Source organism: Opisthocomus hoazin, chromosome 18 (genome assembly GCF_030867145.1).
Source record: "Opisthocomus hoazin isolate bOpiHoa1 chromosome 18, bOpiHoa1.hap1, whole genome shotgun sequence".
Classification (NCBI taxonomy): domain Eukaryota; kingdom Metazoa; phylum Chordata; class Aves; order Opisthocomiformes; family Opisthocomidae; genus Opisthocomus; species Opisthocomus hoazin.
Window position 1 is genome coordinate 1,029,597 of NC_134431.1, and position 12,352 is coordinate 1,041,948.

Genomic DNA, 12,352 nt, shown 5'->3' on the forward strand with positions numbered 1-12,352 from the left:
GGCGGGACGGAGCCGCGAGCAGGACCTGCTGCCCTGGCGAGGCGTCCCTCCGGGCCCCAGAGCCCCGCTCCGGACGGGGCAGCTCCCTGGCCGCTCTCCGCCCCAGGCCCCTCTTCAGGGGTCCTTCCGGGGGCCGCTGGACCGCGTCGCTCGGGGGGCTGGCGGCCCTCGTCGCCGTTCCCATCGCAGCGTGGTCCCACTGGACCACGGCTTCCAGCCTTGGGATGCTCGCGGGACCCCGAACGGGCCGGTGGCCACAGGCAGCCACCCGCCCTGGCAGCCCAGAGCCGCTCCGGGGACCCCGGGGTGCCCCGTGGGCCGGTGTCACCCGTGGGTGCCCACGGCTCCGCGTAGCGCGGCGTCCCCCCGTGTCGCGTCGCCAGGCCGGGAGGCGCGGGGATGCTCGGGGGGACACCGGGGCCCGCCGGTCCCCCCCCCCCCTCCCCGGTTCGCATCCCCCGCGGGAACGCGGACACGCGTGGGCTGCCCCCGCCGCCCTTTCGGCTATACAAGGCCGGGAGCGCCGTCCCGCCGCATTCTTCTGCCTTGTATGGGCCGAGCCCGGGCGGCACCGCCCCGGCCCCCGCCCCGGCCCCGGCCCCGGCCCCGGCCCCGCTGCCCGCCCGGCCCCGGCCCCGCCACAGCAGCGCCCGCCGCTCCCCGCGCCGGGACAGGTGAGGCGGCGGCGGCCGGGACCGGGGGGACGGGGAGGGGGACCGGGGGGGAGCGGGGCAGCCCCGGGGGGGCGGGCGGGATGGAGCCGGGGCAGCTCCGGTGGGGCGGGAGGGACCGGGCGGGATGGAGCCGGGATAGCACCGATAAACCGGGCGGGATGGAGCCGGGGCAGTCTCGACGGGGTGGGACGGAGCTGGGGCAGACCCGGTGGGGCAGGAGGGACCGGGCGGGATGGAGCCGGGACAGCCCCGGTGGGGCAGGAGGGATGGAGCTGGGGCAGCCTTGGTGGGGCAGAAGGGACCCGGCAGGATGGAGCCGGGGCAGCCCCGACGGGTCGGGCAGGATGGAGCCGGGGCAGGAACGATGGAGCCAGGGCAGCCTCGACGGGGCATGATGGAGGCAGGGCAGCGCCGATAAATCGGGCAGGATGGAGCCAGGGCAGCCCCGGTGGGGCAGGAGGGACTGGGCGGGATGGAGCCTCGACGGGGCGGGGTGGAGCCGGGACAGCCCCGGTGGACTGGGCAGGATGGAGCTGAGGCAGCCCCGGTGGGGCAGAAGGGACCCGGCAGGATGGAGCCGGGGCAGCCCCGATAAACCGGGCAGGATGGAGCCGGGGAAGCCCTGGTGGGGTGGGATGGAGCTGGGGCAGCCCTGGTGGGGCAGAAGGGATGGAGGTGGGGCAGCCTTGGTGGGGCAGAAGGGACCCGGCAGGATGGAGCTGGGGCAGCCCCAACGGGTCGGGTAGGATGGAGCCAGGGCAATCTCGATGGGGCGGGTGGGATGGAGCCAGGGCAGCCCCGGTGGGGCAGGAGCGACCAGGCAGGATGGAGCCAGGGGCAGCTCGGAGGGGAAGCAGCTGCGGCAAGGAGAGCAGGAGGGAGCAGCTCCCGGCAGCCCCACCGCTGCTGCGGAGCTGGAGCTGGTGCTGGGGGCAGCCCCGGGGAGGGACAGGCCTGGCAGCGATGCCCCAGCTCGGTGAGGTGAGGATCAGTCTCGGGCAAAGCTCCGGGTGACGGTCTGCGGTGACTTGGGACACCCCAGCTGCCCCGGGACGGCAGCGCTGCTGGAGCAGAGCCCGTCGCCCGCGGCTTCACCTGCCCCCGGGTTGGTGAGGGCCGTTCCTGCCTGGAGCATCCGCTGCTCCGGAGTCTTTTTGCTGATGGCCAGAGCCGCAGTCCAGACGCACGCGTTGTGCTCCAGCGATCTCCCCAGCGACCTGTGAGCAACATCAGGCAATAAACTGGTGTAAGGCAGAAAAGCTTGATTTAGCGAATTTCCCTCCATCTTAGACGCAGAGGAATGTTGTATTATGTTTAGTCACATCCATGAAAACTTGGGGTCCTCTTGGCTCCCCTCCCCGCCTGCCCTTTTGGTAAGAAATGTGGCTGTGACGGAAGCCGGGGAGGCTCTGCAGCCGCGCTGTGCAGGAGCAGGCGGCGGCTGAAGCCGCATTCTTTGGAGCGGAACATCCCCAAGTGTCAACAGCCGCCGCCGCTGACCAAAGATGGTTGGGTTTCTTCAGTCACTTGAATGTTTTTCCTCTCCTCGCTGGCAGGCTCTGTGCGGCTGTAGGAGGAGTTTGCGGCCACCTCCCCCTCCGAGGCGCTGCGGCCAGATTCTCCCACCGAGGTGAGCCCCTTAGTTCTCCTGGGAAGACGTCAAACCCCGTCCAGGGCATGTTGTGCTGGTGGTCGGACGCCATGAAGACCTTCTGCCCCGTCGTCCTGGTTCCCAGCCTCCCCCGGCATCAGCAGGGAGCTGGGTTTTTTTGCATGGTGATGGTGTCTGTGGGGGAGCTTCTTGTGGTAGCCCCAGAAGCTGCGCTGTGGAAGGGTCTGCGTGTGCCGCACGGGCGCGGTGAGGTCCTTGTCCCCTGAACTTGGTGGGAAGGAGCTAGCCCAGAAACCATCTGCCGAGCTTGCCACTGCGCGTGGGCCTGGCCAGGTCCCTGGCGTGCGGCGGGAGCGGAGGGAGGGCCGGGACGAGTTCTCCCTCCCGGGGATCGCTCAGCTCTGGCTCCCCGGTGCTGGCCTGCTCCTCCCCATCCTCCTGTGAAACCGCTCGCCGGCTTCCGCGCTGGTGGCTCCGGCTGGTCCGGAGACACAGCCCGGGGCTCGGGTTCTGCTCTCCCCTCGCCTCCAAACTCCCTTTCCCGCATCTGTCTCCAGCGAGGCCAGAAAAGGAGTCGATCGGCCGCCCACCTCCGTTCCTGCAGCGCAGGCGTGGGGGGCTCCTCCCACAGCTCCCGGTGCCGCTGGTCCCCCGGCACCGGCACCCCTGGGCAGCGGGGACGCAGCTGAGCGATGCCACATCCCAAGGGCATCCTGAGCAGGGCTGTCCTGCAGGAAAGGGACGCTTTAACCCCAGATCAGGCAGGGAAGGTGAGCTGCTCGCTCCTCCAGCCTGGGCCGTGTGTCCTGCTGGCTCCGTCCGCGGGGCGGCCGCTCCCGGGCGGTCCTGGTGCTGGAGAGGAGCCTGGCAGACGCGAAGCTTGCGGCTGGAGGGGTGCCCGGGCCGCGGCGCTGCCCTGTGCCAGCGTGGGGTGCTCCCAGGTGTCACCCACGCCGGCCCTCGTGCCATGCCGGGAGAGGGGATGGGACCTGCTGCCTGTGCTGGGCTGCAGCCATGCCGTGCCGTGCTGTGCCGTGCTGTGCCGTGCTGTGCCGTGCCGTGCCGTGCCATGCCATGCCGTGCCGTGCTGTGCCGTGCTGTGCCGTGCCGTGCCGTGCCGTGCCATGCCGTGCTGTGCCGTGCCATGCCGTGCCGTGCCGTGCCGTGCCGTGCCGTGCTGTGCCATGCCGTGCTGTGCGGGCGTTGTCGAGGGCCAGTGCTTGCCCGTTGGTTAACGCAGCCGTGTTGCTGGTTCGAGCAACTGGTTTTGGGAGAAGGCGCTGGGCAGAGCTTTACCCACGGTCCCTCCAAGGGGCCGTTGTCACCTCGCAGGGATGTCCTCTGGGACAGCCCGGGCTGTTCGCATCGCTCCTTTCCGACGCTGGCCCAGAGCGTCCGGCGGATGCGCGTGACGTTCCTCTCCGGCTGCGCTGGAGGCTGCGGGGCAGCCCCGTGCGGGGCTGGAGCCTCGTTGGCGCGTCTGGAGGTGGCTCCCGCGGTGGCACGGCCCGCTTTGCAGGAGCCACGCTTGGGAAGCCCGCAGCAGGTCCCGGGGCGATCGCAGCTGCTGAACTCACGGGAACACCCCGGAGCCCGGGGACATGCTGCTGCCACTGCAAGGGGACCTGCCCTGTGCCCCCCCACCCAGGCACCCCTCCTTCGGGCCAGCCAGACCTGCCGCAAGCCCAGCAGCAGCTCCCGGCGGGTTTGCACCTCGCCTGGGACGGTGACCTGGAGCAGCACGGGGCAGGACGCGGGGCAGGGCAGGGCAGAAGCGGGCAGGAGAGGGGAGGATGTGGGGCAGGGCAGGGCAGAAGCGGGCGGGAGGGGGCAGGACGCGGGGCAGGGAAGGGCAGAAGCGGGCAGGAGGGGGCAGGATGTGGGGCAGGGAAGGGCAGAAGCGGGCAGGAGGGGGGAGGATGCGGGGCAGGGAAGGGCAGAAGCGGGCAGGAGGGGGGAGGACATGGGGCAGGGAAGGGCAGAAGCGGGCAGGAGGGGGGAGGATGTGGGGCAGGGCAGGGCAGAAGCGGGCAGGAGAGGGGAGGATGTGGGGCAGGGCAGGGCAGAAGCGGGCAGGAGGGGGGAGGATGTGGGGCAGGGAAGGGCAGAAGCGGGCAGGAGGGGGCAGGACGTGGGGCAGGGAAGGGCAGAAGCGGGCGGGAGGGGGCAGGACGTGGGGCAGGGAAGGGCAGAAGCGGGCAGGAGGGGGGAGGACGGGGCCTGCGTGCCCGGGCAGCGCAGCTGCGGTGTCCCTGCGGCGTATCCCACCCTCCCCGGCGCGGTCAGGGAGCAGCACCGCGTTAGAGTTGCTCGGTTGGTTTTTACCAGGGGGGGAACACATGGCAGTTTATTTTTCCAATAACCATGGGTCTTTGCTCTTTAAACTGTTTTCTTTATTACCTTAAGAAGTTTTCTAGGCAGCCTCATGGCTACTTGGGTCTGACCTGGGGGTGCGGGAGGCAAGGAGGTCGTCTCGGCAGGAGCGGTGGCAGAAGGACGAGGGCATCGGGGCAGCCAGTGACGGGGCGAGGGTGGTGGTCAGACCCGTGCTCGGCTGCGGTGCCAGCCTGGACGGGGTCTCGCCGCCCTGGGCTCTGCTGCCCGCGAGCCGCAGCTCCTCACAGCGCTGGGATGGGGCTTTCAGCGGGGGGTGGCAGGAGCAGGACCCGTCTCGGGGGGTTTGCTTCTTGCTGAGGAGGAAGCCGGGGGTTTGGGGGCTGCACCAGCTGGCTCGGCCGAGCCCACCCCAGCGCGCAGGGCTGCGTGGCTGGGCATTCCCTGAGACGGTCTGGGTGTCGGGTGTTTGGAACCCCGGAAAGCGTGGGCTCGAGGCTCTGGGGAGCGCGGCTGAGGAGCCCTCGTCGTCGCATCAGGCCTCGCTGCAGATCGCTCCTGGCTCACGCACGAGGCACCTTTCCCCACCCTGACCCCAAAAAGTCTCTGCCCACGTCCCGGCCAGCGCAAGGAGCCCTGCTGACAGCAGGAGCAGGGTGATTCGGAGATATCCGGGCTGAGCTAGGTCTCGGTACCAAGCATATTTCCGTGGCGTGTTTTGGATCAAGCAGCAAACCCACGTGCTGTCAGAATCGCACTTGATCCCCCCAGCGAGCACGGTCTCTCTGGAGAGGAGAGGGTGCCACGCCGCGCTGCTGCTGCTGCTCGGGGCTGGGGCAGGGTAAACGTTTGGGTAATGCTAATTCACGCGGTGAGAGCAAAACTCCTCCGTATTTCTCCAGTCTTCTGCTAATAATTCTGCTAATCATTCGGTGCGTGTTGAAAGCTGAGCCCAGCGCCGCGGGCCAGCGGCAGAGCTTTGGCTGCTGGCTCTGTCCCAGCACGGCGAAGTCGTGGCCTTCATCCGCGCCGCTGCCGGGGGGACGGATGCCTGGCAGGGCCCTCGCCAAGAGCTTCACGGCGCAGCCGGGCTGGGGGAGCGGCGGGCGAGAGGTGTGCTGCGGGGGGGTGAGGGCTGCCCACCCAGCCGAGCCCACGGCCGGGCTCCCCCGTCCTGCTGCTCTCCTCAGCCCGCTGCCGGCCAACGGCTCCTTGCTGGTGGGCGCTGGGGAAGGACCCGGCGCCTGGGGGACGGCGGGGTGACCTGACGGCTGCTGTTGGGCGCTGGGTGCCAGCCAGGGCAGCGCGGGCCAGCGCAAGGGAGGCTGGTTTCCATCCCAGTGCCTGCAGCCACTGGGGCTTGTGGGGAGATAAGAGGGGGGACAGTCTCCGGGGGGACACGGAGCATGTCCCCGGTGGGTGAAGGGCCCAGCTGGGGCTTGGCGGGTGCTGCCGGGCTCTCTGGCGTGGTGCCCTGCTCCCGCAGCGGGACGGGAGCGGGTGTCAGGGCGGGGGGCGAGTCCCCAGCCCCTCTGGCTGCCCTGCCGGCACTGACGCCGTAGCCGGGTCCCCTTCCAGCGCAGCCCAGCTAAGGGAGCCCGGGGACCGCAGCGGGGTTTGGGGACCAGGCTGGTGGCCGCCGCAGCCCCCACCTCGGCAGTCCCTTGAAGGAGGGGAAGGAAGGACTTGGAAGATGGGTACGGGCTGGGGAGGGCTGGCAGGAGCTGTGTGGGTGCAGGAGGAGGCTGTTGGCTCTGCCCTGGTCCGTGCCAGGTCCTGCTGGGAGGGATGGTCCCCGAGGTCCCCCCGGCTGCGCCAGTGTTCAGGACCCTGCCGGGAAGCGGATCCTGGAGCAGCCAGCATGGCTGCTGGCACGCAGCTCGCTGCTGGTGTTGCTTTGTGCTGCTTCGCGCAACGGGACGGGGCTCCTCCGCTGCCCGTGTCCCCGGCTGGGGGACCAGGAGCCCAGGTGGCCCTGTGGTGCTGCTCTGCTCTTACCCCACGGAATTCGTTCACAACCCATTAATTTCACAGAATCACAGAATCACAGGATCCCAGCATGGCAGGGGTTGGCAGGGACCTCTGGGGTCACCCAGTCCAACCCCCTGCCCAAGCAGGGTCACCCAGAGCAGGCTGCACAGCACCGCGGCCAGGCGGGGCTGGAATATCTCCAGAGAAGGAGACTCCACAGCCTCCCTGGGCAGCCTGGGCCAGGGCTCCGTCACCCTCAGAGGGAAGAAGTTCTTCCTCGGGTTCAGCTGGAGCTTCCCATGCTTCAGTTTGTGCCCGTTGCCCCTAAATTTAACATTGCACCCCTCTGGTCCCCATGCCAGATGCTGACCCAGAAGGGGAAACTGAGGCACGAGGCTGTGCATGAGGGAGAAGCGCCTGTGGTAGAAGGACGAGGGCTCTGAGCAGCATCGCTCCCTCGGGCCGTCCTCGCCCCAGCCCTTCTCGCGGGGCCGTGCTGGGCGGGCAGCCCACACCATCCCTCTGCCAGGCCTTTGCTGGCGCCTTGCTGAGTCGCGCTTGGCGGGATTCGACTGGGAGAGGTCTGAGCACCCTCCTCCCGGGTGACATCGGTGGTCGCTGGGGGTGCCCAGCACCCCGTACGGCTCCCGTTTGGGTCCCCAGCACCCGTGGCGCGGGGTGCCTTAAACACCGACCGCACCCCGCAGCCGGGCAGCGCGGAGGGCTGTCGCCAAACGCCCGCGCCAAGGCTGCCGAGGGGCTCGGGTACCATCTCAGGGTGGGAACGGCCTCTCTGCTCCAGCCCGGCTCTGCTGGGTGCTCGCCAGGGCGGGCTGGGGGCAGGACCCCCCCTCTGAGAGACCCCCTCCGGGGTCCTGCCTCGGTGGTGGCTGGGGTCCGCTGGGTCCCTTGCCATTCCCCGTGGGACACGCATTGCCCCCGCCGTGTCCGCAGAGGTCTGTCCGCCCCGCCGCTGCCCCTCCGGGCTGCTCCCCGCTCCTGGCAGCCATTACCTGTAACAACTGCACCAGTCCTCAGCACCCCGTGGTCCCGGCGTTGCTTGGCCGCTGTCCCCTGCCCCGCGGGGGCTTGGCAGTCCCCCAGACCCCACCAGCCCTCTCTGCCCTCCGGTTCAGGGTCCCTTCTGTGGGCTCCCCAGGCAGAGCGTGGGGCGCAGCGGGGCGCAGTGGCAGGGAGGGAGCGGCCGTCGGTGGGATGGATGGGGCCGGAGGTGGGATGGATGGGGCCGGAGGTGGGATGGATGGAGCTGGAGGTGGGATGGATGGGGCCGGAGGTGGGATGGATGGGGCCGGAGCTGGGATGGATGGGGCCAGAGCTGGGATGGATGGAGCCGAAGGTGGGATGGATGGGGCCGGAGGTGGGATGGATAGAGCTGGAGGTGGGATGGATGGGGCCAGAGGTGGGATGGATGGGGCCGGAGGTGGGATGGATGGGGCCGGAGGTGGGATGGATAGAGCTGGAGGTGGGATGGATGGAGCTGGAGGTGGGACGGAGGGGGCCGGAGGTGGGATGGATGGGGCCAGAGGTGGGATGGATGGGGCCGGAGGTGGGATGGATAGAGCTGGAGGTGGGATGGATGGAGCTGGAGGTGGGACGGATGGAGCTGGAGGTGGGACGGAGGGGGCTGGAGGTGGGATGGATGGGGCCAGAGGTGGGATGGATGGGGCCGGAGGTGGGATGGATGGAGCTGGAGGTGGGATGGATGGAGCTGGAGGTGGGACGGAGGGGGCCGGAGGTGGGATGGATGGGGCCAGAGGTGGGATGGATGGGGCCGGAGGTGGGATGGATGGAGGCAGGACGGAGGGGGAGGGGAGGCGGTGGTATGTGAGGAATGTGCCCGGAGCAGATAACCCCTTCCCGCTGGGTGCTGGATGGGTGCTGGGCCGAGCTCACCGCTCGGGGCCGTGCCCGGGGGCTGCTTAGCAGGGCGAGATGGAGGGTGCCAGCGAGACCCATCGCCCCGGGAGCTGGGCTGGGGAGGGCTGGGGGGAGCCCTGATGGAGGAGGTCTGGGGTGCACGGCCAAGCTCTGCCCCAGATGCTGAGGGACCTGTCCCCGTGCCCGCGGGACTGACGGCAGCGGGGGGATGCTGGGTGCTGGGCTTGGCACCTCTCCCTGTGCCGGGGATGCAATGGGGGTGGGCAGCAAGCAGGCCTGGGGGCTTGGGGGATGAGGGTGGGGACATCCCTGGGGAAGGGGTGCTGGAGAGCACTGCCTGCTCGTGTGACGTCCCAGGGGACTCGCTAGACCCGAGTCTCACCTGTCCCCATGTCTGACCCCACGACCGCCTTACCTCGCTGTTGCCAAACCGTGTGGCAGCTGGGGAAACTGAGGCACGGGGCCGGAGGTGCCGGGAGCTGTGTGTCCCCGCCTGTCCCCAGCCCTCCCGACCCCCTGCCTGCTGCCCTGCCCGTAGGTACCACCCCAGCCGCCAAGATGTCCAGCAAACGTGCCAAAGCCAAGACCACCAAGAAGCGTCCCCAGCGTGCCACCTCCAATGTCTTCGCCATGTTCGACCAGTCGCAGATCCAGGAGTTCAAGGAAGCCTTCAACATGATCGACCAGAACCGCGACGGCTTCATCGACAAGGAGGATCTGCACGACATGCTGGCTTCCCTCGGTAAGCGGATCCTGCCCTTGTGCCCCACGCGTCCCTCAGCCCCCTGCCCTCAAGGCCTCCTCTGCGAGCGGGGAGAGCTGCTGGCTGACCTAGTGCCTCCCACCCAGTGCTGAAGACCGGGTTTGGTGGGATGCCACTGGGGCACAGCCCTCCTGCTTTGGGCCCGCCTGATGCTGGCTGCGAAATCACAGAATCATAGGTTGGAAAAGACCTCTAAGGTCATCGAGTCCAACTGTCACCCCAACACCCCCATGCCTGCTAAACCACGTCCCCAGGTGTCATATCCCCACGGTGTCTGAACCCCTCCAGGGATGGGGACTCTCCCACTGCCCTGGGCAGCCTGGCCCAAGGCCTGACCACTCTTCCAGGAAAGACATTTTTCCCCATATCCAACCTGAACCTCCCCTGACACAACCTGAGGCCATCGCCTCTCGTCCTGTCGCTGGTTACTGGGGAGCAGAGCCCAACCCCCCCTCACTGCACCCTCCTGTCAGGGAGCTGGAGAGAGCGAGAAGGTCCCCCCTCAGCCTCCTCTTCTCCAGCCTGAGCAGCCCCAGCTCCCTCAGCCGCTCCTCATGGGACTTGTTCTCCAGACCTCTCACCTCCCTGCCCTTCTAAAGCCTGCATGGGGGGTTTTTCTCTGCTGGCAGCAGTTGACCGTAGAAGGTGCGTGTGTGGAGGCAGCCCAGGGCAGCAGCTCGGTGTGCTGCTCTTACAGCCGTGCTCAGGAGCAGGGAAGAGACCCTTGGAGCTGGAGAAGCTCTACCCTTGGAGTGGGAGGAGCTCTGCCCTTGGAGCAGCCACCAGCCACAGCCATTGCGGATTGGAGTGGTCTCACCCCAGCACATCGCCCGGGGTCCTGCCCTGCGGGACAAAGCCCTCTCCTTGCTCTCAGCCTGGGTGACGGAAGAGGCCGGTCCTAGCACCGGCGTGGCACCCCGGCCGGTTGAGACGTGCAGGTCTGGCCGCGCTCCCCGCCCGTTTGCCGTCACACCCAGAGCCCGTTCCCCCCCGGCGCGGGCCACGGCTCCCACCTCCCGCTGCCCGCGGTGCCTCGGCTGGGAGGTCTGTCAATGATTGACCCGCAGCCAAACCTGTTCTGGAGGTCCTGCCCGGCTCCGGGCGCAGAGAGGGGCCGGGTGCTGGGGGCACGTGGAGCTGAGCAGGGGTCAAACCCTCCGTGGTGCATCCATGGCGGGAGCAGGGCTAGAGGGACATCAGCCGCACGAGGCTGGCGCGGGGACGCTGCTGTCGCTCTCCCCGGGTGGTGCTGGCTGTCAGCTGCCGGGGGGACGGGGAAAGCCACGGGTTTAGAGCCTGGTAACCCCCAGACAAGCTCCTGCGTGTCCCTCGAGGCTGAGCCCGGCAGAGCGTGGCTCCGGGTGGCCTCTGGCGTGGATTAAAGCACGGGGAGAGATGCCGAGGGGGAGCACCGGGCGCTGCGGAGACGCCCTCCCTTGTTCCTGCCGTGGGTGGGCATGCGCCCGCAAACCCCGGCCGGCGGGGAGCACGGGCTGGGTGCCGGGGGGGGGGACAGGGCCCTGCACCCACACCCCTGCACCCACACCCCTGCACCCACACCCCTGCACCCACACCCCTGCCTGCGTCCGGCAGGGAAGAACCCCACCGACGAGTACCTGGAGGGCATGATGAGCGAGGCGCCGGGGCCCATCAACTTCACCATGTTCCTCACCATGTTTGGGGAGAAGCTGAACGGCACCGACCCGGAGGACGTCATCCGCAACGCCTTCGCCTGCTTCGACGAGGAGGCGTCAGGTACGGGCAGCGCCCGCGCAGCCCCACGCGGGACTCCCGAGCGGGAGAGCCAGGCGGGGGTCTCTCCGGGAGGGTCCTGCCACTCAGCCCTCCCACAGTGTCCCCTGCTAATGCCAGCCCTGCCGTCCCTGCAGGCTTCATCCACGAGGACCACCTCCGTGAGCTGCTGACCACCATGGGAGACAGGTTCACCGACGAGGAGGTGGACGAGATGTACCGGGAGGCACCCATCGACAAGAAGGGCAACTTCAACTACGTGGAGTTCACCCGCATCCTGAAGCACGGGGCCAAGGACAAGGACGATTAGAGCCCGGGGCCGCTCCCCTCCCCGCTCCTCCTGCGCACGCCCCTGCCCCTCGGCCCCCTCGCTGCCCCACGGGAAACACCTCCCAGGACCAGCACCCTGCGCCGGGTCACGCTTGGGCTGGGGGAGCGCTCCCGTCACCGTGCCGCTGCGTGCCCATCCGTCAGCCCCAGACCCCCCCTCCCATCGCCTCTGCCACCCGTGGGTTCACTCCGCTGGGACCCCCAGCCTGGCTGGGACCCCTGCCAAGCAGCCGTTGCCCCCTGAAGCCACCGTGCTGCTGGTCCCCGGGGCCGGGGTGAGCATCCTAGGCGAGCGCTGGCCTGACGGGATTTTGGCCGAGCAATCCCTGTCTCGGGGCCGTGACACAGAGAGAAAGCGTCTCTCCCCTCTCCTCCCGCACTCCCTTCCTTCACCAAAGAAAACCCGCTTGGCCTCCTGCTCCCTGGCTGTTTTATGGCTTTAGGGCCTGGGATCTGAGGGATTCGGGAAGCCGAAGCGGCGCATGAAGCCCGGCGGGTGTGACACGGAGAGGTGCGGTGCGTGGCTCCTGCGTGGACCGGCGCCGTGCGGGGTCTGCGCACCGCGTCCCCCCACCTCGCTGCCGTTGCCGGCGGGGGCCCCTTCCAGCGGGACAGCCTGTTTGCGGGGCCAGATCGCCCCCAACCCACGTGAAATCAGCTTGAGCATCGTTTTGCACCTTTGCTGATGGGATGGGGGTCGCTCTGCTTGCCCCCCCTGCATCGGGGTGGGCTGCGGGACACTTGGCCAGGTCCGGCCCTGCTCCCCCCATCAGCTGCTTCGGGGTCCCGGGGGCTCGGCCGCCCTTCTGCGTCACCCTGTGCGGGCGGGGGTGGGGGTGGGAGACGGGGAGGGGGCTTGTCCCCTTGGTTTGGTGATTTGTCACCGCTCTGACAAGGGCGTGGGAGCACGGGGGGCTCCCGCCTTGCCAAGCCACCGTCTGCAGTGCTGCCTGCAGGCAGCCCACCTCCCTGCCCTGGAAGGCTGCGTCTCCAGCATTGCTTTCCTGAAAAAGGGGG

The 12,352-nt window shown here is 69.0% G+C and overlaps 1 protein-coding gene across 1 annotated transcript; it reads left to right on the forward strand.

The window, feature by feature from the left end:
- Positions 1-604: 604 nt before the first annotated feature.
- On the forward strand, positions 605-11,998 carry MYL9 (myosin light chain 9). Its single transcript, XM_075438545.1, has 5 exons — positions 605-674; positions 2,231-2,304; positions 9,029-9,232; positions 10,847-11,008; positions 11,143-11,998. Exons 3-5 carry the CDS (start codon positions 9,049-9,051, stop codon positions 11,313-11,315), a joined length of 519 nt encoding a protein of 172 aa, XP_075294660.1. The 5' UTR covers positions 605-674; positions 2,231-2,304; positions 9,029-9,048; the 3' UTR covers positions 11,316-11,998.
- Positions 11,999-12,352: the final 354 nt, after the last annotated feature.

Coding starts and splice junctions, on each gene's coding strand:
- MYL9 (XM_075438545.1), top strand. CDS start 9,049: ATGTCCAGCAAACGTGCCAAAGCCAAGACCACCAAGAAGCGTCCCCAG. Junction 9,233..10,846: donor CGACATGCTGGCTTCCCTCG/GTAAGCGGATCC, acceptor TGCGTCCGGCAG/GGAAGAACCCCACCGACGAG. Junction 11,009..11,142: donor CTTCGACGAGGAGGCGTCAG/GTACGGGCAGCG, acceptor CCGTCCCTGCAG/GCTTCATCCACGAGGACCAC.